Genomic DNA, 27,126 nt, shown 5'->3' on the forward strand with positions numbered 1-27,126 from the left:
GGAAGTTACCAATATAATCTGCTTTAATAACAAGTTAACAATCTAATATCTGTACCTGTGCCAACTTGGAAAATCTTAACAAAAAGCTTCAGAAGCAGTATGAAACATCTGTGTACTCTGGGAAGCTCATTTTCTGAAGTGCTGAATTTCTGATTTGCCTTTTGGTCAGTGACACTTATACGTAAAATATCTTCACAGATATAATACAACCGCAAAAGAAACTGAAGATAAAGGGGGATTGTCCTTTTAAAGGCAAGGTTCTCTTCTTCTGTTCAAACCAACTTGCAAAAAAGGCAGTTCTTTTTTTCATCTTTGCAGCCTCACTCAACACAGCACAAGCAGGCTATTTACTAAGATATGCAGGATCATATTTTTTAAAAGGTACCCAACCTTTTGAGGCGTATTTTATGAAAACATTTTAAACCAGAGTTCATTTTGCCTGTTCAAGATACATCTGCCAAGCAGAAAACAAAGCTTCATGAAGCTTGAGAGTGTCTGTATGGAAACATTGGATGATTCATCATCTCTTCTGAAAGTTTATGAAAAGCTCTAGTGAGAATTAATTTACAGATTTGTAAATCTGCTGGGAAAAAGGAACAAGTTTCTTCAACATAGATGCAATTTTTGGTATAAGAGCATCCTGTATGAGAACACACACACACATGAGAAAATACCATCGCCATCCCCTGCAAAAGCAAATATGTCACTTTTTTCCAAAACTGTATCCAATAATTGTCGTATGTACTATGAAATAAGAGATCATTGTAAGACAGAAAGGACTCACATGTGAACCAAAACTATATTCTACCTATCCAAACTGTAGTATCCTTCATTAATACTAATTATACAATAAATACCAGAGGCCAAATATGCACTCTATGCTTAAATCTGTCAGCTCAATTAATTAAAAAGATGATTCTAGCATTATAAAACTATAAAATGTAGTCACTTTCAAATTGCCTGGTCATTTAATTGGGTGTTATAAAAGAAATAAAATTATGTTTCAGCCATTTTCATGAGATTTGTATTCTTCAAGCAACATTTTGTTCTAAGTTTTTAAAGATAATTAAAATTAAGGAGTCTGTAATTAAAAGAATTTACACTATTCTATTAGAAAAATCTGTGAAGAAATATAAATACAGAGACATTTTAAACTAATATACTGAAAAGCTAATATCAGATTCCCTTTTAAAATTATTTTATTTTTTATTAGCATTAGTGGTTTAAAATGGTTCAAAACTGACTTCTCTAGAAAACACCACAGAAAATAAACCTAAAGGGTTGTATCAATAGATACTGCTGTAGTGCTTCCTTTCAGCTCAGAAAGAATCACCTCTCAGTTTCGGATCCATGTCCATTAAGCTATTGGTGTCACTCGTCAGACTGCTAACAAAGGTCCAATTATTGAAAATTATCATCTAAGTTTTTGTGACCTGGGCATTTACACACCAGGAAATGAATGAGATAACTATATGGTGGCCGTTACATAGGTTATGAATTTCAGCCACAGATGACATATTCTAATCTCAATGGTGCAGAGCTCTATATCACTGAACATATCATTATGCAGGAACAAAATCTTTAAGATATGTGACAATTCACACCACACATCTGGCACTACAGCTTTGCTTTATGACAGGAGTATTTTTAAGTCATAGCAGAACTATGACCTTGATTTCACAAGTTCATTAAAAACCTTGCTGTGATCTACATTAGGCTTCCTCCGGAGCCCAAAGGAAAAAAATCCCCCCTCAGTTTAAAACAGTTTGTAATTCTACATCAAAGCCACAGCTAAGGCCAACAAAAAACGTCAGCAGCAAAGAAAAATTTTCTTTACTGTTTACTCCTGGTATCGACATTACTAAAGTGCTCCTTCTAACCGTGACGCCTATTTGATATTTCTGGAAACACTGTATAGTTAAAACCTTGCAGGGTGTTTTGAAAATTTACCCCTACGTCTCCTTAAAATGCCTTCAGTCAGTGACTTACATCACACCAAGTGAGCTAATGTGGTCTACCATTACAATTTAAGAATGCACTGGGACTTGAACATAAGCTATTCCATCATAGCATGTAGTCGCTGTTTCTTACTCTTCACAGCATGACTGAGACCCAAGAATACACTGCTTTAACTGCTATAAAGCTACACAGCAATTCTAGAAAACTCTCACCATGCTGGTAAGTGTACAACAATTTAGTAAAAAAAAAGCACGTAGAATTAACAGGGACATTCTTAACTGTGAATATCTCAGCTGAAAACCATCTAGTGTCTTGTGTACTTCACAAGACTGTGATACATTTCTAACCCTTGGACTGAGCAAGTCATTCAGATGTTATAAGCTGTGCTCCATTCACTGTTAGAAGCAACAAAGCAATCCAACTGCTTTGCACTATTTGAAAATCCGGTAAGTGAATACATTAGAGACAGAAATTAAGTTGTTGCTATAAATCAGTTAGTTATGAAATTTAATAATCAATTTGTTAGCACCTGATGTAAAACTGTGATCTGTCAGCAGCCTCCCAAGCTGGCTGTGTGCAGCAGTAGATATTTCCAAGGGAATTAATTACTGATGATTTGCAAAGGTAAGAATAATATTTTTCAACAAATGTAGCTTGTGCACTAGGAGGTTAAACAAACACCACCAAAATGTCAACAGAGTTCTCAGCTTTGGTGTTCTCCCATTTCAAACGTAATGAAATAGTTAACGAGAAATTATGCAAAGGGAATACTTTCAAATCTTCCCATGAAGCAGAATGTCACACCATCTGGGGCACTTCTCAAGTGATTTGAAAAGTTCACACTGTTTGGAATTACACAGAAATTCAACAGAAAAGGCCTTGCCATATCCCCAAAGTCCCATAAGCAACTGTAGACCTATGTCAGGGCCAGTAAAGAAGGCAGAGTTGTGACTTCTCTTCCACAAAGAAGCAAAGTCACAGCCCACCAAACTTTTCCATCCCATAACTCTGAGCACCCATGTTGCTTTCTCTGACAGTTAGAAAATGGTACTTCCTTCATACTTGAGGGAATGCCTATATTCACAAAGGAAACAACCAACACACAGGCCAGGCTTGTGGCTCTCCAGAAAAAGGGTGAGTTAAACAACCAGCTCCAGAAACCCTTCTCAGTTTTACAAGCAGCACTGATGGGAAACTGAGCAAGAAGAAAATCACTAGGAGTCAGACAGCAGCATGTATACCATATGTAATCTAACACTGACCCCAAAAAATTTACTTGTTTGATGAAAAAAAACCCCACCCCAAACCAAACAAACAACTAAAAGAAAAAAAAAAACCTGCTTAACTCAATTTTGGAAATGACTGCTTAATGTTTAAGTTCCCTTTTTCTAAAAATATTGACTGAAAAGTCAGCAAAAATACCCTCTATTGCCACCTGTCAGCTGACAGAATTGAGGATCCTTGTCAGACAGGCTTCATTTTAAGGCAAGCCACTAACACAGGACTTAGAGCCCTGATGGATGACCTCCTGCTAGAAGCAAGGAAAATTCTCTGAAATTCATCCTACTGGATTTCTTTGCAGGATTTGACACTGTTGATCAGCAAATACTTCTGCCCCACTTCCAAGAGATTAATGGGAATGGACTGAAACTGTTTCGTTTCTTCCTTCACACCAAATACATGGGAACTATTACGAGCAGCTGCCCTTATGTCTTCATAATATATCATCTGCATACTGGCATATAGGTCAGCTATCTCTCAATCATTATTCATTACCTCTATAAAATCTTAGGTATACAATGTCATAAAAGTTTGGAGAAGGAACAGAAGTCTCAACAGATTTAGAATTAAACAGAAAACATCCATTAGTCTTGGATTTCCCTTTATTAGCTTTTCTTACACATATGGGGGGGGAAAAGCCAAGTAAAAAAAAAAAAAAAACCCGCATCACCTTACACTTCTGGAAATTAATAAGTTATCTTCCTTTGGAGAAAAACTTTGTCATTTTAGTTCCTTAGGGGGACAGAACAGTTTGAGATGCCTACTTTTCCTCTTAATGGGGTCCAGAACAATGTCAACTACTGTGAAAATTTTTAAGTTGAACTTCTGAAGAGAAATTCAGAGCCAATATTAATAGAAGAAACATTTAAACATTTTACCTTTTTAAACATTTAACATTAACACTTTAAAAAAATTTAATGTTGACCTCAAACTGACCTTAGTAAAACCTGCACTGCCCAAAGCACCTTCACTCAAAAATGAGCCAAGCTGGGATTTCTCCTTACACTCTCGTTTGAGTTTCACAAAGACTACACACAAAATAAGAAAAGCAAGGATGATGTTTAATTTGTTGACACGATCTGCTTCCCACACTTGCCTAATTTATACACTGTAATTATGGTATGTGATACTAGAAATCTGAGAAATTAGAAACTTTTTAATCTGTACTTTCTTGTATGGTATCATTACATCAGTAAATCACTCATTTTTGATAACAAATCATTGCTTAAAAATGAAGGTGAGGATTAGTATTTGTACTTGCTTTTTAACTTAGAACTACAAGTCAAGAGGGAGGAGGAAGAATTACATTTTACAAGCATATGGTGTGTTTCTTCTCTCCATTAGGTTCATACCAGAGACTCTCTCTCCTTTTGGGTACCCATTATCCACAGCTCTGAACTCCCTTTTGCATAGCTATAATCTAACCCTAGATTTCCTCTGACTGATAGCACACAGCATACTCAGGGTATTGATATTAACAATAGGTGTCAGTGCTGTTCTTCCCTCATCTCAATGCCTCCTCCAGACCACATTTCAAACCAAAATCCAACCAAGAAGCCACATTTTCCTTTGTCAGTGTTGCATCTTTGCTAGTTCTGTAACCCTAGGGACTCAAGATACCTCCATACATAGAGATTTTGAAAGTCCTAGGGCCAGGCTGGGATAGGATAGTACTCTGCAACTTCATTTCTACATCCATTCAACCTTTCAGCATTTCCTTTCCACATCCTCTTCCTTTTCTCAAGCCTTGGCATAATAAGAGGAGCACTTTGTTCCATTCCTTGCCACACCTTGCAAAGATGTTTTGTTCTGTTTAAAATCTCACTGATGCTTAAGAGACACCAGCAATGAAAACATAGAGAATCTGGTGATTTTCATTCTGCAGCTCATACAGCATACATCTTTTTCAAAATCCCAACAGCAAATCATTATTTACATGTATACACAAGGAGTTACAAACAAGTATAACCCAGCCGTAAAGGAACATTCATTTTCACAATAATCAAGGAAAGATTTGTTGTTTCTGCATGTACTTCTAAATACAGGAGTTTCATTTGTACACAGTAAGTACTTGTCAGAAAAAAGAAAGCTACAGCTCACAAGGAAGGTCAGTTACTACTTTTTATTACATATTCGTGATATCTTCCATTGAAAACAGCTAACTCCTTGGAAAATGTTTTCAGGACCACAGTTGATCACTCAAACAATAAAACACTTCATGCATTTTGAACATTTCACTTGCCAATGACAACTCCTTCCTCTGTTTTGCCTAGAGATATATAGAGCTGTAATAGAGTTCACAAAGCCCCTAGCAGCTGTATGCTGCCATTCAGACCTGAAAAGATTCCATGTTGTGATAAAAATTAATGTACTTTGACATCCTCTGGGATTTTTGGTGCCTTGGGAACAGCTAATGAAGAAATACAACCTTTTCAGATTATAACGCAAATTTTTGGATTCGAAGATTACGACACATGTGGTATGTGCGTGGCCTGTCTAATATTCAGCAGTAAGGCTTCCATACCCAAGTGCCAGAAGACTCTGCCTTCATGTGTTTTAATTATCTCCCATAGAAAGCCTTTAACTAAATAGACTAAATATGTTTTAATGTATGTGTAATTAAATTGCTAATCTTGCCTTGTATTTCAGAACTTTTAGAATACAACATCAATTAAACAGAGATCTTCTTCAAACCTATTAAGCTACAATGCTGCAAAATCCTTGTTTTATTTGCAACAGAAAACTTTTTAATCATGCATATTAAGTCATACATATTTTACTTCCTTAGATACTCGAAACAGTCTTCACAGCTAGTGTATCTTGTGGAATTTTTTTAGAAAGACAGAAACCCAAGACTTCATGAGCCATCTTAGATCCACCTTGGACTTCGGCACAGACACGGTTCAAGATGGGAACCAGAACAACCAGTGTGTGAACAGAAAGCCACAGGAGGGTTACCAAGGTTTCTTCCTTAGGTTACGTGAGTGCAAAATATCCAAAGACAAGCAGTAGGTTCACAAATTTCAGCACACATTCATAAAACCATGCAACAAACACCTAACAATCTTTCTGTTAGTAATATGTAAAAACACTTAAAATTTTTGAAGATGCAACTATATGTAAAGTTACGGTGAACTGCCAATCCTATCTTTATTTTAATATGGACTTTTACTTAAAAAAAAATAATGTTCCACAATACAGTAGATGACATGAAAAATGATCTGGAGAAAACATCATGATCCCTGCCTCCAATAAAAGCAGGGAGGGCTTAAGCTTAGGAGATTTAATTTGAAAAATAGTGGAAACAGTTTGTGGATTCACATGACTTGACACATGCTACCACATTGGGGTAATTGTGTATGAGAGCTTAAAAAACAAAGAAAGAAGAAAAAGAAAAAATATTTATGCAGAAAGCCAATCCCTAGGCTTTAATAAGGCACAGTACCACCACAAAGAAAAAAGGAAAGTTTCACCCTAATATCATTATGTCTGTTTCAAATGAAGTCAGCCTTCGATCTTATTTAAATTTAAGATACATGCTGTCTGCAACAGCAACTTCTGAACTATGCATGTTTCAATACTTAATTCAATGTGGATATTTTTTGATATCTCAAAAAGTACAATGTTGTCCAGAAGTTTGTGCCTCAGTGGCACTGTCACAATGCCAACTGAATTTGAAGTTGAGAAGACAAATATAGTATCTCAACTGTTACTAGTTTTAATTGACAAAAAGTCTTTCTATGAATGGCAAAGAGTTAACAGATTTGCACAGCATTAGGAAATATGTTCAAATTTGGAAAGACAATACACAGTGGCAACGATTATCTCTGACAGAGATACATCTACTACAGAACCATTAGGCATATTGGCATAATGGCATCACTAGTAATTCATTTAAATCATATATTCATTTTTTCTGGATCTTTTAAGTTATATATGCCACAACTTACTAAACAAATTCCATCTTTACGTATGTATTTATACGTGTGAATGGAATTTATCATACGAGGTCTACGATTTAATTGTGGTTAAATTAGAATTAAAAACCAGCTTAACACATGTGCAATATGTCAGTTATGATACACGAAAACGCAGAAAAACAGTATTCCAGAGTGAATTTTCAGCAGGCTCTGAAACCTTAATTGCACCCGCAAGGTTTCAGAGGGCTTCTGCTTCCAGCATGAAAAATGAATGTACTCATAGAGTCTGAGGCCTCAGTTAAGGAGGCCAGCTGAAAACCTGGCCCTCTCCATTTTGGGTCTGCTAGGGAAGTAAAGAGCGAGTAAAGTTCCAAATGGAGAATCATAATTCATAACTGCTGTCTCTTCCATATTTCTACACAGAGCATAAGTGAATAAACTGTCAGCATATGCCAATTCTTACCACAAAAAAAAAGTCCTGTTTTAAAGTATAGGAAAGTAACTGCAGCGAAAAATCTACATATGGAAGTCCTACGTAATTGTGAATTGCTGCTACCAGTTCAGAAAATTCTAAGTAGTAGCTGTTGGCAAACACTATTTTACATCTTTGAAGTAATTCAAGATTTTTCAGGATAATTTCATTTTTTTTTCTCAAACACTGAGAACATTAAATTGATGTCTTACTGTTTGGCTGAAGATAACTTTAATTCAAACCAAGTGGCACTATGCACCACTCAAAACTAAAGAGGCACATAAAATTTCATCTGTAACTTTACTGCCCACTTCTGCCTGCTAACCGTTTTGCTCACAGAAGTGTTCTTATGCTGAGGAGCAGGCAAATGCCATGATGCCATGGTTGTAAATACTGACAACAGGTAGCTGTTTTGGAAATTCTGTAACTGAAACATTAGTGCTGTCCCGCAATTAAATTATGCAGATTTGAGTCAAATATGTAATGATTAAATTAGGAAATAGATATCAAAATATCACATCCACAAATCCACACCTCTACACAATTACCAGTCCTACAGACCCTGGAACTATCCAACACTGATGCTGACTAAATTTAAATGCTACGTTGCATGCAATCACAGAAGGGCAGTCATTTTGTCTATGAAGTGGATTAATATCAACCATTATTCCTCACATCATGCTTACTCAATGAAGAGGAGATTCAGTTCAGTGTTTTTTAGTTTCAAAAGCCTAATACAAAAGATTGGTTGGTCTGCCTCTTCCAGCTGCACAAAATTCTGCTAATGCTATATCCATCTTAGCCCTGAACATTATTATAAACAGATCATTTGTTTGATTTTCCAGAACAGAGACATTCAATCAACTGCCTGAGCTGGAAAGTAGCAGAGGGAAAAGACTAGATACAGATAAAAGAAGTAACTTGAACAAATCTAGCCATTTAGGTACACTGAGACCTCTTTTCTTACTCTCATACTAACCCTAGCACCATCTTCACATGGAAGGAAGGTGGAGCTCATTCACTCCTGCTGGAAATATCCAGTGGGGAATATATCTTGACGACAAGCTAGGAATACTAAAAGATCGCCAGAAATCACCGTAAAGTAAAAAAAAAAAAAAAATTTAAAAAAAAAAATAAAGAGAGTTTCATTTCAAGCTACAAGAGAGCCTAAAGTTAGTTGCCATTACTGTAACATAATAAACTGGCTTTCTCTAAAGAATTTGTTTTCTAAGTCATTCAGCCCTGTCTTTTACCAAGTTAGATTTCCATTTTATGTATTAGTCACACTGTGTTCAGGCTGTGCTACAATGAAGTAAGAGGTAGATCAAACATTAAACAGCAATATTGTTTTATCTGTCTTCTCCCAAAGACAACTTTGGGAGATCCAACTAAGTTATCACATATAGCTTATTCTGCTCATAGAATCTTTGAAAGTGTGAGAGCAAGAAAAACTCGACAGCACTGTTCTGCTTGTAAGGAAAGTTTATAATCTACTGCAATGCAGGACCTGAAATAATCTGAAAAAAACCTTCACCCCCAAAGCTTTATCTGAAACTGCACAGATTTTTTTTAAAAAAAATCTCAGAAAGAGAAACAGCTGTATAGTTTCTGAATCTCAAGAGTATAGATAACGCAAACAAAAAAAAAATCACAACTTCTTCTGGGAGGAAGAAGGATTTTCTAGAATGTATTTATAAGAATATGGCAAAATTTACCATTGTTTCTATACTCTGAACCCAAATTTTATCCGTGGAGAAGGCTGCAACACCTAACAAATCCAAACAGGAATAAAAGATTCTTATAAAATCTCAGAAACGTGATAACTTGAAGATGAATCATCTGATTTTTACTTTCAAACAAGGAAGCTTTCTTAGCTCTTAAGTACTACTCCAATTCATATTAAATGTTTCTTTTCAGAGTAACTCTTTTCTCCCATCTATTGTTTGTGTTTCTTTCAACTCTCTCTCTGCTGCATCATTTGCTTTCTGTATACAACCAGCCCCTGGTAAATTTCTGCTGAGCAGAGGATGGCTTTTCTTCATTCTTCACGTAGTTTCCACAATCTCTCAGATTCTCTAAGCACATTCAAGACAGCTTTTTTTTTTTTTTTTCCCCTCTAGAAGTTATGCGATTAAGGCAGCATATTTACAATCTCAGCAATTTTCCTGCTGTTCCCCACAATACCAACACCATCACCTTCCCCAGCTGCAATAGGTTTGATGTTTTAACTCAATGAAATTTAGGGATCTTTTCTCTGAAGTAGTTTCATTTTAGTTTTCTCATCCAGGAAGAGATCTGTGAAACACAGTCCTTGAAGACTCTTTTCCAATAGCTATCAAGGAGGGAAGAACACTCTCCCAGATTGTGATGTGACTGAGTACATCCCTATATCTACACACAAAAAATAGTATCTAGAGCCAAGAGGTATCCTAGAAAAGAAGAATTTCAAAAGACAAGCTAATCTGTTCTCTACTTTATAAATTTCCAGTTATCATGTCAGGTGTCACTAAGACCAACAGATCCTGTAGAATACCAAAGTGTCCCAAAAAGCAACAGTGGATCAGAGAAATTAAACAGACAATAAATCTGCACCCAAAAGTTTAAGCTGTTCACCACTGAATACTAAAGCCCTCTTCATATAACATGTTGTGAGAAATAAACTACAGGTCTTTATTAAAACGTGAATTCATATAAAATTTCCCCATCACATGTTAAAATTACTGTCCATTTTTTCCCAGATCTATACAACTCAGAACTCAAATGATAGTTTACTTTAAAATAAAAAAACCCACTTTATTTGCTTTTCCTTCTACTTATATTGTTATGAAATTTGTAAGAGATTTGTAAGAAAGAAAACTCTACATACAACGTATTTTCTGTACTAATTAACAGGAGAGCTACCTACCACAGGAACTGGGGAGACTGTATCACAGTATGCCTTCTCCTGCAGGTGTAGGAAATCAGAGATATCAAAGCCTTTTTAGAAAGTTAGGATACCAGCAGACACTTGCCAAAGCATAAAGAATAAGACTCACTCTGTCACTGAAGCCTGTAAGATTTCTTTCAACTGCTCATAAAGCTACTAATGTAAAGGAATCAGTGATCCAACAAAAAAGCCTCTGGACACTACAGCAAAACAGATAAACAAAAAGACAAAAGTAGTTAGTGTATGTTAGGGCTGGAAAACACATAGGGCTAGCATTGTAGTAATAAGATGCTACTTCCATATAATTGCTTTTCTGACCACATACAGACATAGTTAAATCACAAAAAATCAAAGCCAGAAAGACCTAGTAGGTCTTCTGGTCCATTCTCCTGCCAGTGCAGATGATTGTAAGGTAAGTCTTCTGTATCTGTATCAGATAAAAGATCTACTGCTACAGGCAGTGTGTGGGGTCTGGTTCCATCCAGCCTCAGATTTTAAACAAAATATAACTGGAAATTCATTTTGGTCAAACCCCCGCAAGTCTCACAACAGATTCAGACCTTAGACTTTCATATAATGCTTGGAGTAGCCCTGCCGCACACACACAAACAAATCTGAGCACATAACAGAGACAGAAATATCTGAAGGCAAGGCAGAGGCTATAAATGCTGTCTATTACTAAAATTTTTTCCAAATGAAATGAGCGAAACTTTAGTAAAACCTGTCCATCACTGACAGCGTAGCTTAACAGACCTACACTGGTTAACTAGTGTATACCAACAAAAGTAAAACAGGCTTTAATGAGTCTGTATCTTCTCATTTTTTAAGTTCTCTGGCATGTTCACTTTTAAGGATTTATAAACATGCATACCAAATGGACTAGCTAGGATGACCATGGTATGATCTGCAACACACAAATCAAGTTAAGAACTGCATTTGGAAGAAGGATGGTTTGAACTTTTCACTGTACCATACAGTTCTTAAATAAACGCAGCATATTAAAAGCATGAAAAAGCTAAATTAGAATACTTACTGTTCTTACGTTAAAAAAACAAGTTAGTATTAAAGCAGCAATACTGCAAAGATTTGTCTTTCTATTTCAAGAAAGCCTTAATATATGAAGATGATATAAGAAAATATTGTTACCAAGGATTTTGGCAGCAAAGAACTTGTGTTAGAAGTCAGTTTTGACAATTCTTTGAATCTAAAAGACCTGTAAGTACTAAAATGTCATCTGTCTATCCATCTGAGATTTAGCTTTGGCAGTATTTCAAAAGTGAAAAAACCATTCTTTGTTATATATTTTCCCTACGAAAATATATTTTCAAAGCTGTCTAAGAGACCATATTCTCTTGAGAAGTAAAGTAAGATGTATATGTGTTACGGAAATATTTGCAGAAAATAGCTGAGTTTGAATACTCACAACAATCAATGGGTCAAAACCAGATAAAAGCACAAAGTGTGGCATTTATTGTCAAGACTTGGCACTTAAAGATTTCAAATAATTTCTTCAATTTAGAGATTCATTGTTCTGTTCAAGCTAAATTAAACCATTCAGAAGCTACCCTGATTATCTCTATATAAATTTTTCTATTGTTAAGTGATGTCATTATCATCCCTTCTCACCCCTTTTTTTCTTTTTTTTTTTTTAATTATTGACTGTTCCAGATACAGGTCTGGAAATTGGAACTGTCTGGATCATAGGGCTATTTTTTTAATGCTTTAAAAATAAAAAGAGACAGAAGGTTAGAAAAGAAAGTAAGACAAGGAGTGCACTAATTGCCCATCCCTGACCTCTTCCAAACCACTGCAAAACTTACAAAAGCTGCCTGAGCTGTTTTTTATGCAGTTCAGCTTTGGCCTTTTTCAATAGCCACAGGGGCATCAATGTCCCTTTCAAAGCTGGGGCTATACATGGAACAATAAGAGAGCTGTAATTATTTAATTTTTTTAAGATGAAAACAAATTATCTTTAATTTACGCTAAAAAAAATCGTTTGAAAAGATTATTCACTAACTGTAGTTGCTGATCAGTCCAACTATGGTGAATTCTGCCAGCTGTGTTCAGCTGATAAAGACATTAAAATAACAAGAAATTATTACATGGAATTTTCTGAGTACTTACACATTCTTGGATTTGAATGCTTCAGCAAAGTGCTGCACACTCTGAAGAGAAGCAAGGTCTAAGGTCATTGCTTCTACCTTGGCTTTATGCTGGAACAAGAGAAAATACCAAAAAAAAGATAAATAACAGCAAGTTTAGTTCACAGTATCACGTTACAGTAAATGTGTTATGAAACTTGTCCGATTCCCTTGTTTAACATTATAACCCCAAAGTGAATACAAATCATCAAAAAGAATGGACGAGCACAACAGTCAGTGCCAAAAGTAGCATTGCAATTTTGTGGTTCTGCTAAAAACATACACTGTGTAACACAACTTTATATAATACAATGGACCGACATGAGCTAGTGTTAAGGTTAATATGGTATCTTTTTTTCTTCCATTTTGCTGCTGAAACTTACGTAACTCATGAAATAGAAAGTACAGTAAACTTTATTTTTAATGCATGGTATTTTTTACATACCATACCAATAGAAAAAATACTCAGTAAATACTCCATAAAAATAAGCTAAATTCTAACTTGTATATATTAATCCAAAACAATCTATTGCTCATAGCAGGTGATATAAAGACAGTATAAAATGAGTATAGGAAACAACTGATCAGCCTACACAATTCTTCATACAATAAGAGTTTACTGATACATAGTATCTTCTAAAGAAATTGCTTATGTACTAAAACCCACCTTCTCACCTAGAAGAGGATGTGCACTCCCATAAAATGACAGGTTAACTTGAAGGGGCTAAAGTTAGGCAACACCAAAACAACTCTGCTCAGTATATTGAGCTCTAAGATCCCTGTTCTCAAATCTTTTGAAACACTTACACTCCAAATCCAGAACAAAATGAACCAGAAGTCTATTTTCATTGCAACCACTAAAGAGAAAATCATCACAGAATCAAGCGGACGGTGCTTCTTTCGAGCCACAGTTCTGAACCAGCTTTCACTTGACTGCAGCTGTGTGCGTGTCTGCACCGCAACATCCAACAGTTGTCGTTGGTTCTTCCACAAATGCTACACTTCCAGGCATCTATGATCCTCTGCAAAATACCAACTGTCAAGACCCATAGGCCATGTAAATCCCCTAAGGAATTATGAACATGTGTATTTGTGTTCACCCTCACTTTTAGACCCACTGACAACACAAACTGGTACATAAAAGAAAGCTGGCAAAAGCCTGTACTCTCCCCAGTCCTAAACATGTCAGCTTTCAGTCCACTCTACTTAGCTTATTCAGCAAAAAAAGAAATCAGAGGGACACTTCATGTAATTCCAACATGCTACCAACAACTATATACAAGGGTCATAGTTCACGCTGGACATTAGCACTGCTAAAAGAAGAGTAAGAAAAACAAAAAGATGGAGCGGATACAGTGGTACTACACAATCAAAGGCATCAGTTGACCGGAGAGGCAGTGGGAGCTTTGTTAGCACCGTGGTCCAACGTGGATCTACTGTGATCACAAGGTTATACAACGAGCATTTCTGGAGCAACAAAAAGGAAGCAGCAGGCGTGTCAGCACAGAAGGAAGCCAAGAAGAGTGCTCCCTTTGTCTTCCAAGTTCAAGCAATTCATCGGATCCCCAAGTTTCATTACGTCTGGTACTTTTCGCCCTACATCTGTTTTCTATTTTGCTAGTACCCATTCTACCCATTATAATTACCTTGCAGGTTGGGTTTAAGCAGAATTTCACTCAAATGCCTTTTGTCCCACTCCAGACAGACTTATCAGGACAGCAAAATAAATACAACTAAAATTTCAACAGGTTCAGTTCCCATGGGACGTATCAATTAATAAGAGTCTGAAAATGCTAAACCAAACTTTATTATGAAGAGGTTTTTTACCCTCACAAGATGCACATCATTCTGGAATTCATTTTGCCCCACTCTGCAAATATTTTCTTACGTTTGATAGTCAGAGACTTGAGAAAGATGATGCTTCCCTGCATTATACAATAGAGCTCCGTAACAACGTCTCTTCAACTTTGCAGTCCAGTTGTTTACTTAATAGAGAAGCAGTGTGCATAGTTGGGTTTATTTTGCTTCTGCTTTCCTAGTTGAAACATTCTCCTGTCTCTCCCAAGGGTAAAAGGACAAGAATGCTACAAATACAGGGACATAAGGGGGAGTCAGAAAAATAACAATCAGGTAGCTCAACGGACTATACCACAAGCTGACAGCTACTGTCCTCTTGGGGACACAGATTTAAGTCCACATGGCATTAGTCAGGTAATGCTTTTCCTCTTGGTGTTATAAGTTAAGCTCTGCTACCAATTCCAAGACCACATGAGAAGTGTCTGTGAATTTCAACTCCAAAAGAGGAAAAAAAAAAATAAAAAAAAATAGTACGCCTCCAAAATACTTTCAGAAACAGAAAATAAAAACTAAGATTGGCCTGGATTTGTGGATTCATACACTGAGAATGTAAAAATCTGAAATTTAAAAATCATAAATAAATTTCTGATTTATTTCTGGAAGTGATAAATAGTTGACTTTAGACAGCATATAATTGTATTTCTTCTCTACCAGTTCCACCAACAAAATGAGATCACCTTTCTATTGACACTCCATTTTCTTCAGCCAGCATGATAATTTACTTCAAATAATTTAACACTACTTCACCTTTTTTTTTTCTTTTAGCTTTTTCTGCAACTTTATGTGTTTCAAAGACAAAGAAACATTTGCTAGGAAACTCGGGGAAATATATCTAAAATGACCTGAAAAAAGGAAAAATAGGGAAGGAAGAAAAGGACAGGTTTAGCAATTTTTTCCATTGAATAGGTCAGCAAAGGCAAATAGCAAAATACAAAATTTTTTCTTCAATTTTTTCCCTACTCTTGATTTTTAAAAATTTTATTGTAACAGTCTCTATTTCCTTCATATATACACAGCGTACATACTGAGCACAGACACACCTATTTGCTCTGTTTTCCTCATAGGAGAAAACTGGAGCATGTGACATCAAAAGCACTCAGAGCTTGCCATCTCAGCTTCTGAAGGCATGCAAAAAGCCAAGCGTGAGTATTTTCTCCAAACAGTTACTGAGGAAGGAATCAGTTTACATACCACGAGCTTAGACAAGTTTCCCAGCCTTTCTGTTTCAGATTTTCCCTCGTCAACTGAGATTCAAGCAACTCTCACTCCTCAGAGGTATTCTGTAGACCATCAATTCCTACTATAGTTTGAGAATTTGAAATGCTAAACCTTTAGTATGAAATAATTTTCATTCCAAATTTTCCCACTCTTATTTCTATGTCACAATTTCTTTTTGAAAGCTAGGAATAAGGCAATATACTTGCAAGGTATGTTCTTAATAATGTAAGAACATCTCCAATCAATGACAAGTAGAAGGGCGTTTTTTCCCCTTACAGTAAGTAGCTCAGTGTTACCTTTGTTAAAATGATTTCCCCCTTTCCCTATAAACTTAGGTAGCACATATTGTGATATTTATAGAAAAAGAAAACATGTTTTTTCCAAATAAAAAATAAAGCTAAAAACATTTTTTGCTAAAAGGCATCATAACTATAATTGCAATCCACAGTCAGAACTGATTGTTAATGGTATGCTGCAAATCCTGATCTAATGCGTCATAATTGTATTATGCCAATGTCTCTCACCATTCCACTTCACATATTTTCAGTACTGAGTAATGCCTCATTTTACGTTGTGAAATCTTACATGGGACTTGTCACTTTCTCAAATACAGAAGACAACCTTAAAACTGACATTGCGAAATCAATACACGAAGGCAGAAGACTGCAGAATTTTTAAAATTAAATCGACAAAAGATATTAATGCTCTCTCTACTACTTTATTTTCAATTACATCATTTAAGGGGAAACTAAATAAAAGAATATATAAAGAATATAGTATAAAATAAAGAGCTCACTTCTAAATCACAGGACCATTACTACATAGCGCTGCTGAGAGCCTGTGCAAAATGCAATGATGCCCTCCGTTGCAGATCCCCGGGCCGAAAGTCCCAGTTGTGTCCCAAACCACTTTCACCACTAGGCTCAGACCAGCTTTGCAGACTGGCCAAAAGGAGAACAGACACAAGAAGCAGATATAATTCTACTGTCTACTGAACCCTGTGAAAACATGGTGAGCTAGAACCAGCTGGAATGGTGCTTTTGGGATGGGGCGTATTTGTGTTCCATGAAGCCTCAAAAGCAGCTCAAGGCTAACAATGTCCAGACACCAACATCCTGTCTTCTAGGAAACAGCCAAAGGCAGATCATTCCCTGGTTCCTAACAAGTCCTCTTTTAAACACAACACAGTAACATTTTGAAAAGTGCAATGAAAAAAAAAATATCTTGTATTTTACGATTGTATGCCCAGTTCTAAAAGCACTCTATCAATATTCCCAGGTAAGTTTCAGTACGCTAAATAACACCAGAAAAGAGTCTCTTTAGTTTTGTATGTAAGCTGCTCCCTATTGGAGCAAAAATATTAAAAATGCTTAAGTGCAATTGGTTATATGTTGCACTCATGCTAGAAAAATGCTTATTGAGCCAGAAACTAACAAGAAAGTGAAAACATCCAGAAAGCCAGCAATTTCACTATATGCAATGTATTCACTTTACAGCTTAAAAACTGTTTAAAAATGAACACTGCATGGTAGAGTAGTTTGGCAGTAAACATGATTGTGCATTTGTGTCTTGGTATTGAAGAAGGAGCCTTTTTTCATAGTGAATTTTTCATTCAAATGTAAGTGATGATTTACGTTAAATATAGGTAAAGCATAGCTGCATTTTCCTGAAGGATTGCAAGGAAGTGAAGAGCAGTACAATAAGTTGAAGCATAAAAGCTTTCTCTGTCATAATATTTATTATAATGGCATATAAAATAGCTGAAATAAATAATAGATGACTAAAAGTAAATTCATATGATAAAGAATCTTTCAGCAGACACCATTACTTCTGACTGCTCCAGTTTCATACAGAGTTGAAGAGTCTTAATAAATATGCTGTAGCCCCTGCATCTTACGTAAGTACAAGTCATTTTGTAAGGGCCTACTTAAAATGTAACATAGTGGACACTAGATAATTTACTGTATAATTTTACTCTCAAAAATATCATATATATATCTTTGCTATTTAAAAAGCCTTAACTCAAACCTGAATACATAGCACAACAAAAATATCTGACTTTGAGGAACTAAAATATTATAAATCGGTAAAAAGCAGTTTAATTCGATAAAAAAAAATCTTGATGACACCGTCTTGGAATGCAAATAGCTCTTACATGCAGTGAGAGAAACAGAAAATCTTCAGGGGAAAAAAAGAATTTGACATCAAAGCTGACGAAAAGTCTATGGAATTATCTTTAAAAAGGTAAAGTAAACAAATAACCAAACCTCAGCATATGACGAGCCATGCCCAAATAAACTCATATTTCCATGTTGAGGACAAAGTAGAGGTTGTTTTAGAAGCATGTCTGACAATTTGACACATAGCTTATGACAGGCAATAGCCAGTGCCATGCACTATTTATGGAGGTACATAATAGGGAAAAAGGCTTTCACTCAGGATTAGGACTGTAAGTATTATTGTCCCTAATGTAGTCAACATTTGGTACTTCATGCAAAACTGTATTTATGTAACGCCAGCTTCATCTCGATGTGTGCTCTGAATGCTGTGCAGCTACTTCTCGTGGAACTGATTGGGACAGATGAATCATACCGCTTTAAGAGCAATCCAACATAGATGCCAGATGCTTTAATAATATCTTCTTCCACTACATTTCATATACCTTCATAAAGTTCATTAGAAGACATCATGCTAGAACAATTTTACACTTATTTTCCTAGTTTTTCTCCTCCCCACCCCGCAATATCAGCAATTTCTAAAAAGTACTTTCAAATTTTCACTAACTTTTGCAAGAGAAGATGATACATGTCACAAGCCAATGTTCTAAATATGAATTATTTTATTAACCCTTTTATGTGATGTACAAGGAAATAGCTGGGACTAACCCTGATTCTTCGTGAAAAAATCAGGGATGAAAAGGAGTTTCTTTCTTCCACTAGAAAGAAAATGTATGCAGTAATGCTTGATTTCACTATTTCCCAACGTATTTGTTTTACCTGTATTTTGGTTGCAATTTACTGGTATAAATTTTTTCACTATTCATCTTGCTCAGTCCTGTCAAATATATTTTCATGCTGTGTGTGAGCTCTCCCAAAACCTGATTTTGTAAGCCTGGTTCTTCCTGTTCAAGAAACCAGATCCTTATGTTCTTCACAAAAATGGAATTTCTAGAGGGGTTGACTTCATCCAAGTCAAGTGACTAGCACATATCTAAAGACCTAATGGGTCGGTATAAGGATGCAAATTGCTGGAATTACTGATCATCCTTGGACATATATTTTATCATGAATAATGAAGAAGAATTATTATTTTCTTTGTCTCTATCCCTTCTCTAGAACATTTATGGATGTCTGGCAGAGAACAGCGTTTATCCCTCTGGCATCATCTACAACTTAGAGTGGCAAGAGGCCTCTTCAGAAAAACCTGAAGCCCTCAAGCTGTAGTAGGACTGTACCACAAATGAACGTCTTAAAAGTTACACTGGCAGTTCCCCACGCTTGATTGCCTAGAAAGAACACCTGAGCTGGGGACTTAACTGCTGAGCTCAGCTGGGTCATAAAAGCAACAGAGAAGTCTGTATCCTCCCTTAGCTAGAGATTAAATATAAAGGCAGCAAAAGAGCCATTGAAATTCTGAAGACAAGAGACATGGAAGAGTGATAAAGACAGACCTGATATAAAGGAGTTCAGTTTCTGGGAGTTCAGTTTCTGAAGATACCATACACCAGCCCAGCATTTGGTCCTCACATTTAAACAAATCACTATTCAAAGCCGTATTTTTCCTTCTTCCAAGCACTTAATTTACCTACAATTTGAACTCTATGTCACAAATACAGCAATGTGACTAAAGTCTCTAGGTATAGTTTGTATATTTAACTTGGACATGAAAGGACTTTCTCAATCATGGGCAAGTGATTTTAAACTACCCAGTAATTTTTAAATTATCTCTTTCTATTAGTAAATGTCTACACATAAAAAGGAATGCAAAATACACTTATTCATTTCTTTTTGGTTTCTTCATTTTTCAGATGGTAGTAACTTTTTTTATAAATCCTCTGTAGTAAATACCAGTACAATACACAATAATAATATTATTTCATAATCTTTACACTAGTCAGCTCTTAGATCGGTATCTCTGAAAATTTGGCCTTTTATACTTCTGAAGTAATTATAAACGAAAAAAATGAAAAACAGCTGCATTTCTTTCTGAAATCAGTATCTTCAGAGAAGTAAACTTCTCTGAAGTAAAACAACCCTAAATCATGCTTAAGAAGAGTAAGAGAAGTCAGTTTCCTAATGACATTTTTTAATTTAATTCATTCCTCAACCAGAGAGAACAAAAACACAAATAAAGCCTACTAAACTATAATTTCAGAATACTTCAATTTGTAGGCTCCAAATGCCTCTGAATTTTCCTGGATGCACACAGTTCTATTGCAGGCAGTACACATCTGCTTCAATAACAAGAAATTACATGCATTTTAAAAAAATAATAAAAATCTACCATAGGTTTTGGCAATTGAATTTTTTTTTAGCTCTTAATGTACATGAACTGTTGGCATTTACTTGGGAGCCCACTTTTAGCTGGATTTTTTTTTTCTTTCCCTGGATATAGATCACTTCTTTCTGTCTCCAAACACCCATTCCTGTAAAGCTCATTTGAATTTATCTCAGGGAATCTCAAATAATCTTGGCAATATATTACATGTATATGGTTTACTATTCTAATAAACATATCTTCTTGTTTACAGAATAATCGAGGGAGCCTGGGAACATGTAACAATCTCAGCTGTGGAGAGCCTCCTATTCAAATGCTTTCAATTCTTTTCATTCTGGAAAATTTGAAGTGATAGCAGAATTCATTTTCAAAAACAGCAACAAAGCAAACAGCATTGGGATAATTTAGAAGCTCCAGACTTTGTTTCCTTTTTAAAACTTTCTCAATGGGAAGTTTTTAAGATTAAATAAACCCAGTTTATATGCTGCTGAGAAATACACAATACAGAAGGCAAACAGGGTAATGGATTTGTTGGAAATGGCAGAGGCTGGCGGAAAACAGTTTTTCTAATCAGACTAAACTAGGAACATCCCTATTGCAATACAATATTATTGTTGTTAATTATCTGTAAAATTAAAACCTTGTTATCACATATGTACAGCTATACATACACTGATGTATAAAACTTACAGCTGGATTTCACATACAGTTTTCATACAGAGAAGAAAAGTTAGTATCCCAACTACAGATGACAAACAAGACGAGAAAAGCATGATGGTCAAAAGGGCAACAATGTTTAAGTAAATACAAAACGAACCCTTTTTCCCTGTTCTCTCATGATCCATAATCATAAGCTATGTTGTTGCCTGAAAGTGCAGACATGCACTGTGCAGTGCATTAATCCTTCAAACACTAACAGATGCTGGCAGGGATTTAGGCTGGAATGTATTTACAAAGTGACAAATTATGTTCCGTATTATACAGAGAGAGAAAGAGCACCCACAAATAGGCTGATAAATGTCAGCTGCAGTCACGACAAACGGTTTATTTTTATTATACTGTAACCACAAATGTTTTTTTGCAGGGAGGCCCAAAGATTTATTTGTTGCAGGAAAAAACAAGATTATATATGACACAAAGTAATAACTGTGAGATCACTGATGTTCTGGGCAGCTTGCCCTCCTGGAAGCTATGTTCAGATTGAAAAATGTTGCTTAAAAATGGTATGTTATATGACACAAAATAAATAGTTCATAAATCTGTATTGAAACAACAATAACTAGTAATTAAAGACAGTCTTACGACATGGCTTATACAAGCTAAAAGGAAAGCATAGTATTTCCTTTAGTGGAAATCTGAAAATGAAGTTACAATATTAAAATTAATCTGATTAAATTGTTTTAGATTAAAAATAAAGTGCTATAATGGCTAGATGGAAGCAACGTATATTTTAAATGCGGTCATCCTGCTATATGAACTTCGTGTAGCACAATTAATTGGCAGAATAGTGACGTCTGCAGGTTTACAAATGCATTGCAGCTATTTTGAAGTACGTCAAAGCTTACCAATAGATTTAAGGTACAGTTCTTTCCCCCCTACTCTTAATACTTAGGAAAATGCAAATACCAATATTGTTAGAAGTCATCAGTTCTTTAATCACGAGCAGATCAGGATCCTTCAACATAAGTAGAAATAAATATGAGAGAAACAAAGAAATGAAAGAACTGAATAATTAGCTATTTAAGGCATTTTAATTGGCAGCTCACAGTTACAATCTCCTAGCTTTAAACAACATAATATAGATATCTTACAGAACAATAGCCACAAAAAATAAACACATATACAAATTATTTTGTTTCCACAACATTTCACATTCCCCAGCTAAGCGATACATTGAAAAATGGTCACATTGTTACTTATGTAATTTCAGAAAGTGAAATAAAAGGACTGAATCACATTAGTAAAGATTCCTTGTACAAGTAAGTGTTGGCAGGATCAGGTTCTTACTATACACTCAATATACACAATATAGACTTGAGGAAAAATATTAAGTCTTTGCACACGCACAAGAAAATATCAGGCATATCTGAACAGTACTAGAACATGGAAACCTGCCATTATGTCACATGATTTGTCACCACAAACTGAGGAAGTTTTTCTGTACTTACTATCTAAAGAAATAATGATCGTGTGACAAAGAAAATATCAACAAAATAAACAAAAAGGTTGAAATTACACTTCTGTGAAAATGTGGCCCATTCTCAGGAATCATTTTGTTCTACTTGAAACCAGCCATATAGACACAAGACCAAACACATCATTAAAAACATACTGTAACTCCAGGGTTGTCTAACAATCCGAGATCAAAGCCTCGACCGTGTAAGTTTACAGATGCATAAAGCTGATGGCATTCAGACACCGACAGGAGGGGTCATAAGGCCACATCCCACTGTTCTAATAATTAAGAAAGTTTAAAGCGGCTTTACTGTAAATGTGAATGAAGTCTAAAATCAAGCACTTATTTTTAGGCACCATCAACATGAAAAGCTGTGAAATTTTCATTTAGTAAATATACATGAATCTTCTGATTAAATTCTGAACTCTAACAAAAGTACTCCAGAAAATAATTGTCTCATGCAGCAATATAGTGGGAGAGTTAACAGTCGCCTATCGTTACACTTCCTAGAATACTTACTTCCTAAATACAACTTGCCAATGAAGCATATAGTGACAAGGATGGCGAATATACCTTAAAAATTATATTCTTACAAGTATTCGTCCATACAAAACAAGGAAATGCTGCCATTACAGCACGTAAAGCAGCAAGAAAAGTATAACAACCTCCTTTTAACTTTAAGTATTTGCCTGAAGAATAGGTGTGCAAGACTGAGATAAATGTTTTACAGGTAAGAGGGAGGGGGAATCAAGGAAATAAAAAAAACCAACCACCACTGCCATCCCCCTTCTTAAAAGAAGCAAAGCCAAACACAAAGAGCTGAACACGAAGAGAAGCAGCACGCTAAGTTTGTGAGTAACTCACTCTCTACTGGACAGAAAGACTTTTTACATGCCCTCTGCAGTTCTGCAACCGTAAGTGTTAATGCTATGTTTTAATGTAGTCATTCAATTATTAGAGCCGCTTTTCATTTAACAGACTTTCTTACATAGCTAAATAACTGGCACATTCTACCTTAAATTTTTGCTTTTTAAGCAAAGCAGCTTAGGCTTTTCCCAAATTTTAAGGTAAATACTGGCTGTACCTACCTGCACACCTGAAAAATAGCAGCTACTGTATATCTTACCCATATGCCACATGCAAAAATGTAAAACATATTAAAAAAATTTTTCAAAAAGAAAATTTCCAAGCAGATGTTTATAAACAGAAGGTAACGGATAAAAACCCAAACACAATGCTGCATTATGTTACATGATTCACTGATGAACCCATTGGAACTACAGCAAAAAGCCCTTCTGGAAAACTTCCAGAAATTAAAAGGTGCAAACAAGCTGCCTAATACCCTTGCGTAGACTGAATTCTTATGAAGAAAATAAAGTTTATTGTCTGGAAACAGAGAAAGCATGAGGAAAGCACTAAAGCAATGGAGGTGAACAATTAGACAGATGTTCACTTAAGGAAATAAAGAGAACAGAAGAAGCCATCACTGAGGAATTTTACGAGAATACTGACAACTCTGCACCTCATCAAGGGCACTGGTAAAGTTAAAGCCACTGAAGCCATTTCTACTCAACTCCAGTATAACTGCTGACCTTGCAAAAGCCTGCATTTAGCAAATGTGGCTTAGGAAAATAGCATTATGCTTTTCATTTTACTATTTTTTCCCAAACTCCATCTTTATGCTGCACTGTATATTTCAAGAAAATTAACTTTATTTCCTTGTATAATGTTAGATCTTCTCAGATTATTTTTTTTTCCCTAACTATGCTCAGGTATCAGGAAAACCAATATTTAAAAAGCTTTTATCATTTAAGGAAAATTAAATACTGTCAATTACATATGATCTTCATAATAGTGTATAGGTGAATAGACGGAATGGCTTTTACTTAATATGATTACATGTTTCTCGGGTAGTCAGGAGTTTGCACAAGACAGTACAGCAATTTGGACATGTTTTAGAACACAACTTTTGGCACTTAACTACTGAAAGAATAATGGAGAAAAAGCATACTTTGTTGATATATTGTCTTGTAGAGCAAACAAATGTAGACATACAGGCAGGCAAAAGGAGAAGAAATTAATTATAAGAGGTAAGATTTTTTTGGCAAAGAGAAAAATCTTACTTTTTCTGTGCTTGTGCAGGCTGAGGTACAAATGTAATTCGTTCCACAAACATATCTCTATTGTTTGAAATATCATTTCAAAACTGTTTGTGGTTTATGATAATACTTCCCTTGCAGATTTTCAAAAAAAAGAAGTATCCTCCAAATCTCAAGTGCATTACTGATATCTCCTTTTATCTACTCATGTATTTTCAAAAATTACAGTCAAAGTAATCAGAAACTGTAGCTCAGTATCACTAACACAACTTCTATCCCTTCCTTGTATGCAGTGGGCTATTTCTCACAACATTTATCAACCATTTCTGAATTGTACATGTAAACACAGTACACATCACCCTCTTCACTTACTACAGGGTACACAACTATCAGGAGTGAACTCTCCAGTTATCCACTGGCCAAAGAGCTCCCACCAGCATTGAAAACGGGACATGTCAAACTTGTTCTGTAATAGCATTAGCATAAACAAACTGGGTAACAGGTTGTAGAGATAGGGAGCCAGTACGAATGAAAAGCTACGTTATCCTTAACTAAATACTACTTGTACACAAAGAAAAAAGAATCCCATGAAGCAGATTTTTATCCAAGTAGCCTTTAACACCACCAGTCTGCTTTTTTGAGCATCAGCCACCAGTTCCACCTAGAGAAAGGGACAGCTCCCCTACTGCGAATGGTTTTGCAGTATCTGCAATACCATCAGTAGTTCACCCAGGTCTGCAGGGGACTGTCGCCTGCATATTTCCCACACACTAATGTTTGAAAGATCTCGGTAACTCGGGAGAAACGCATAAGAAAATTTCATCATTCACATTTTAAATAATATAAAAGATGTGGAATGTGATTGATTTCACACTAGAGAGAATTGAAATTACAGTTATGGGATAGGTTTTTTCATGTACTGTAAGGTCAAGTAATAGTAAATAATTAATGAATTATGAAACAAATCTTCTATAAGGCAACACATAAATTCTATTCAATGAGATCTAAAAGTGTAGCTACACCAAAAAGCCATATAATACATCACAAAATGAAGAAAATGCATGATGCTGAGGAATAAAGGGGGGGTTACCATTATACTGGAAAAACTGTTACTCTCACGGAATATAAATAACACCTTTTCATACAAACACATCATTTTCATAAGTTCTACATCTCATAATCTACAAGGAAAGAAACAATTTTTTAAAAAAAATTTTGCTGTTGTTTTTTTTAACAAAATCTGTTTCTTCCTCTCGCCAGCAGTTGGAGAGGTCCTCACGCATCAGAGGGTAGAATGATCAGGCGGATCATGGCTTGGCCAAAACCACAGGGCTCCTTCTCTCATCTTACTGCTGGTGTGCTTTTGGCTAAAATCTATGGATTCCTGATCCGTATTCCCTCTTTACCAGTAAAAATTTCACATTCTTTGATGCTCAGACTATCTCTTGGAATTCAGTAGAGTGCACACTACAATATTGTAGTGATCTTGGTTAGACCTCTGCGTTGTTAACATAGAATTAATACCATGAATGCCAGATGAGAAGCCAAAAACAAACCAAAACAAAAAAAAAAAACCACAAAAATGTATTTTTTGCCTTGATACCATAAAATCAACGGAAGTTGAAGATTCCCTGATTAGTAGATGGGAAACTTGCTTCTTCATCTGCGTAAAATTCTGTTCTGACTACAATAATAATGTTCGGACTTGCAAGTCCCTGAGATAATCCATCATCTTCTCTATAATAAAAAAAATGAATGGTTTTGCTTATAGATGAAAATACTGTGGATTTCAGATTCAACTATAGCAAAATACTACATACAGAAAAGGATAAAGGGGAGGGGGAAAGTAATCAACTTCCCAGAAATGTATTTCTCACTTACGGTGGCTACTTAAAAGTCATTCAGTCCCTTGAAATTATCCCAGGGGCTAATAAATGGAAAAAAGAATAAAATTGGCAGAGTTTCTGCCAAATTTTTGTATCAAATGAAGATAATTTATCACATCTTATTCACAGTCTCACAACGAAAAGCCTCAAAATAAGTGCAAGTCAGATGTTGGGTCTCCAGCAGCAACTCTCGCCTTATAACGTATTTGTTTTGGGTCACAGTAACTGCAGATAAGGGCGTAGCCAGTATGTACAGTCAAAACAGAGAGTAAGTTTTGAGATAATTTACAGACATCATAATTCACATAGCTATAAATCTCAGTCAATAACCTGCAGTAGTATATATAAGCAGCCTGAACCCAGTCCTACCAAAATACATCAAAAGTTCCATTTAGATGTAATTGCAGATCCATGAACACTCCATGGCAACAGCGTGTGTTCTCCTATCAGACTGAAGAATAAAATACAAAAGTAGAAATGAGGGCTTACATTTTTTTTACTCTTCCAATTGTATAAACTCATTCACCTTGCAACTTTTGAAGATATACACCAATAAAAACATTTGCCAAGGAAATCAGAACAAACTTCACCTTTTCTTCTAGAATAAATCTGAACTTCTAAAAAGTTAAAGCAGTTTTCAAAGATGCTGTCATTAGTAGTATCTTAAGTAATGCAATTATTAAAAAGTTACAAA

The 27,126-nt window shown here is 35.5% G+C and overlaps 1 protein-coding gene across 2 annotated transcripts in view; it reads right to left on the reverse strand.

Annotated features, from left to right (window-relative positions):
• The window catches only part of WWOX (WW domain containing oxidoreductase), a 531,203-nt gene that overhangs the window by 402,828 nt on the left and 101,249 nt on the right, over nt 1-27,126 (reverse strand). For both annotated transcript variants that reach the window (XM_037408960.1, XM_037408959.1), the window contains one exon: nt 12,683-12,771. In XM_037408960.1, the coding sequence (XP_037264857.1) occupies nt 12,683-12,771 (89 nt within the window). The remainder of the gene's footprint in view (nt 1-12,682; nt 12,772-27,126) is intronic.

Source organism: Falco rusticolus, chromosome 15, assembly GCF_015220075.1.
Source record: "Falco rusticolus isolate bFalRus1 chromosome 15, bFalRus1.pri, whole genome shotgun sequence".
Classification (NCBI taxonomy): domain Eukaryota; kingdom Metazoa; phylum Chordata; class Aves; order Falconiformes; family Falconidae; genus Falco; species Falco rusticolus.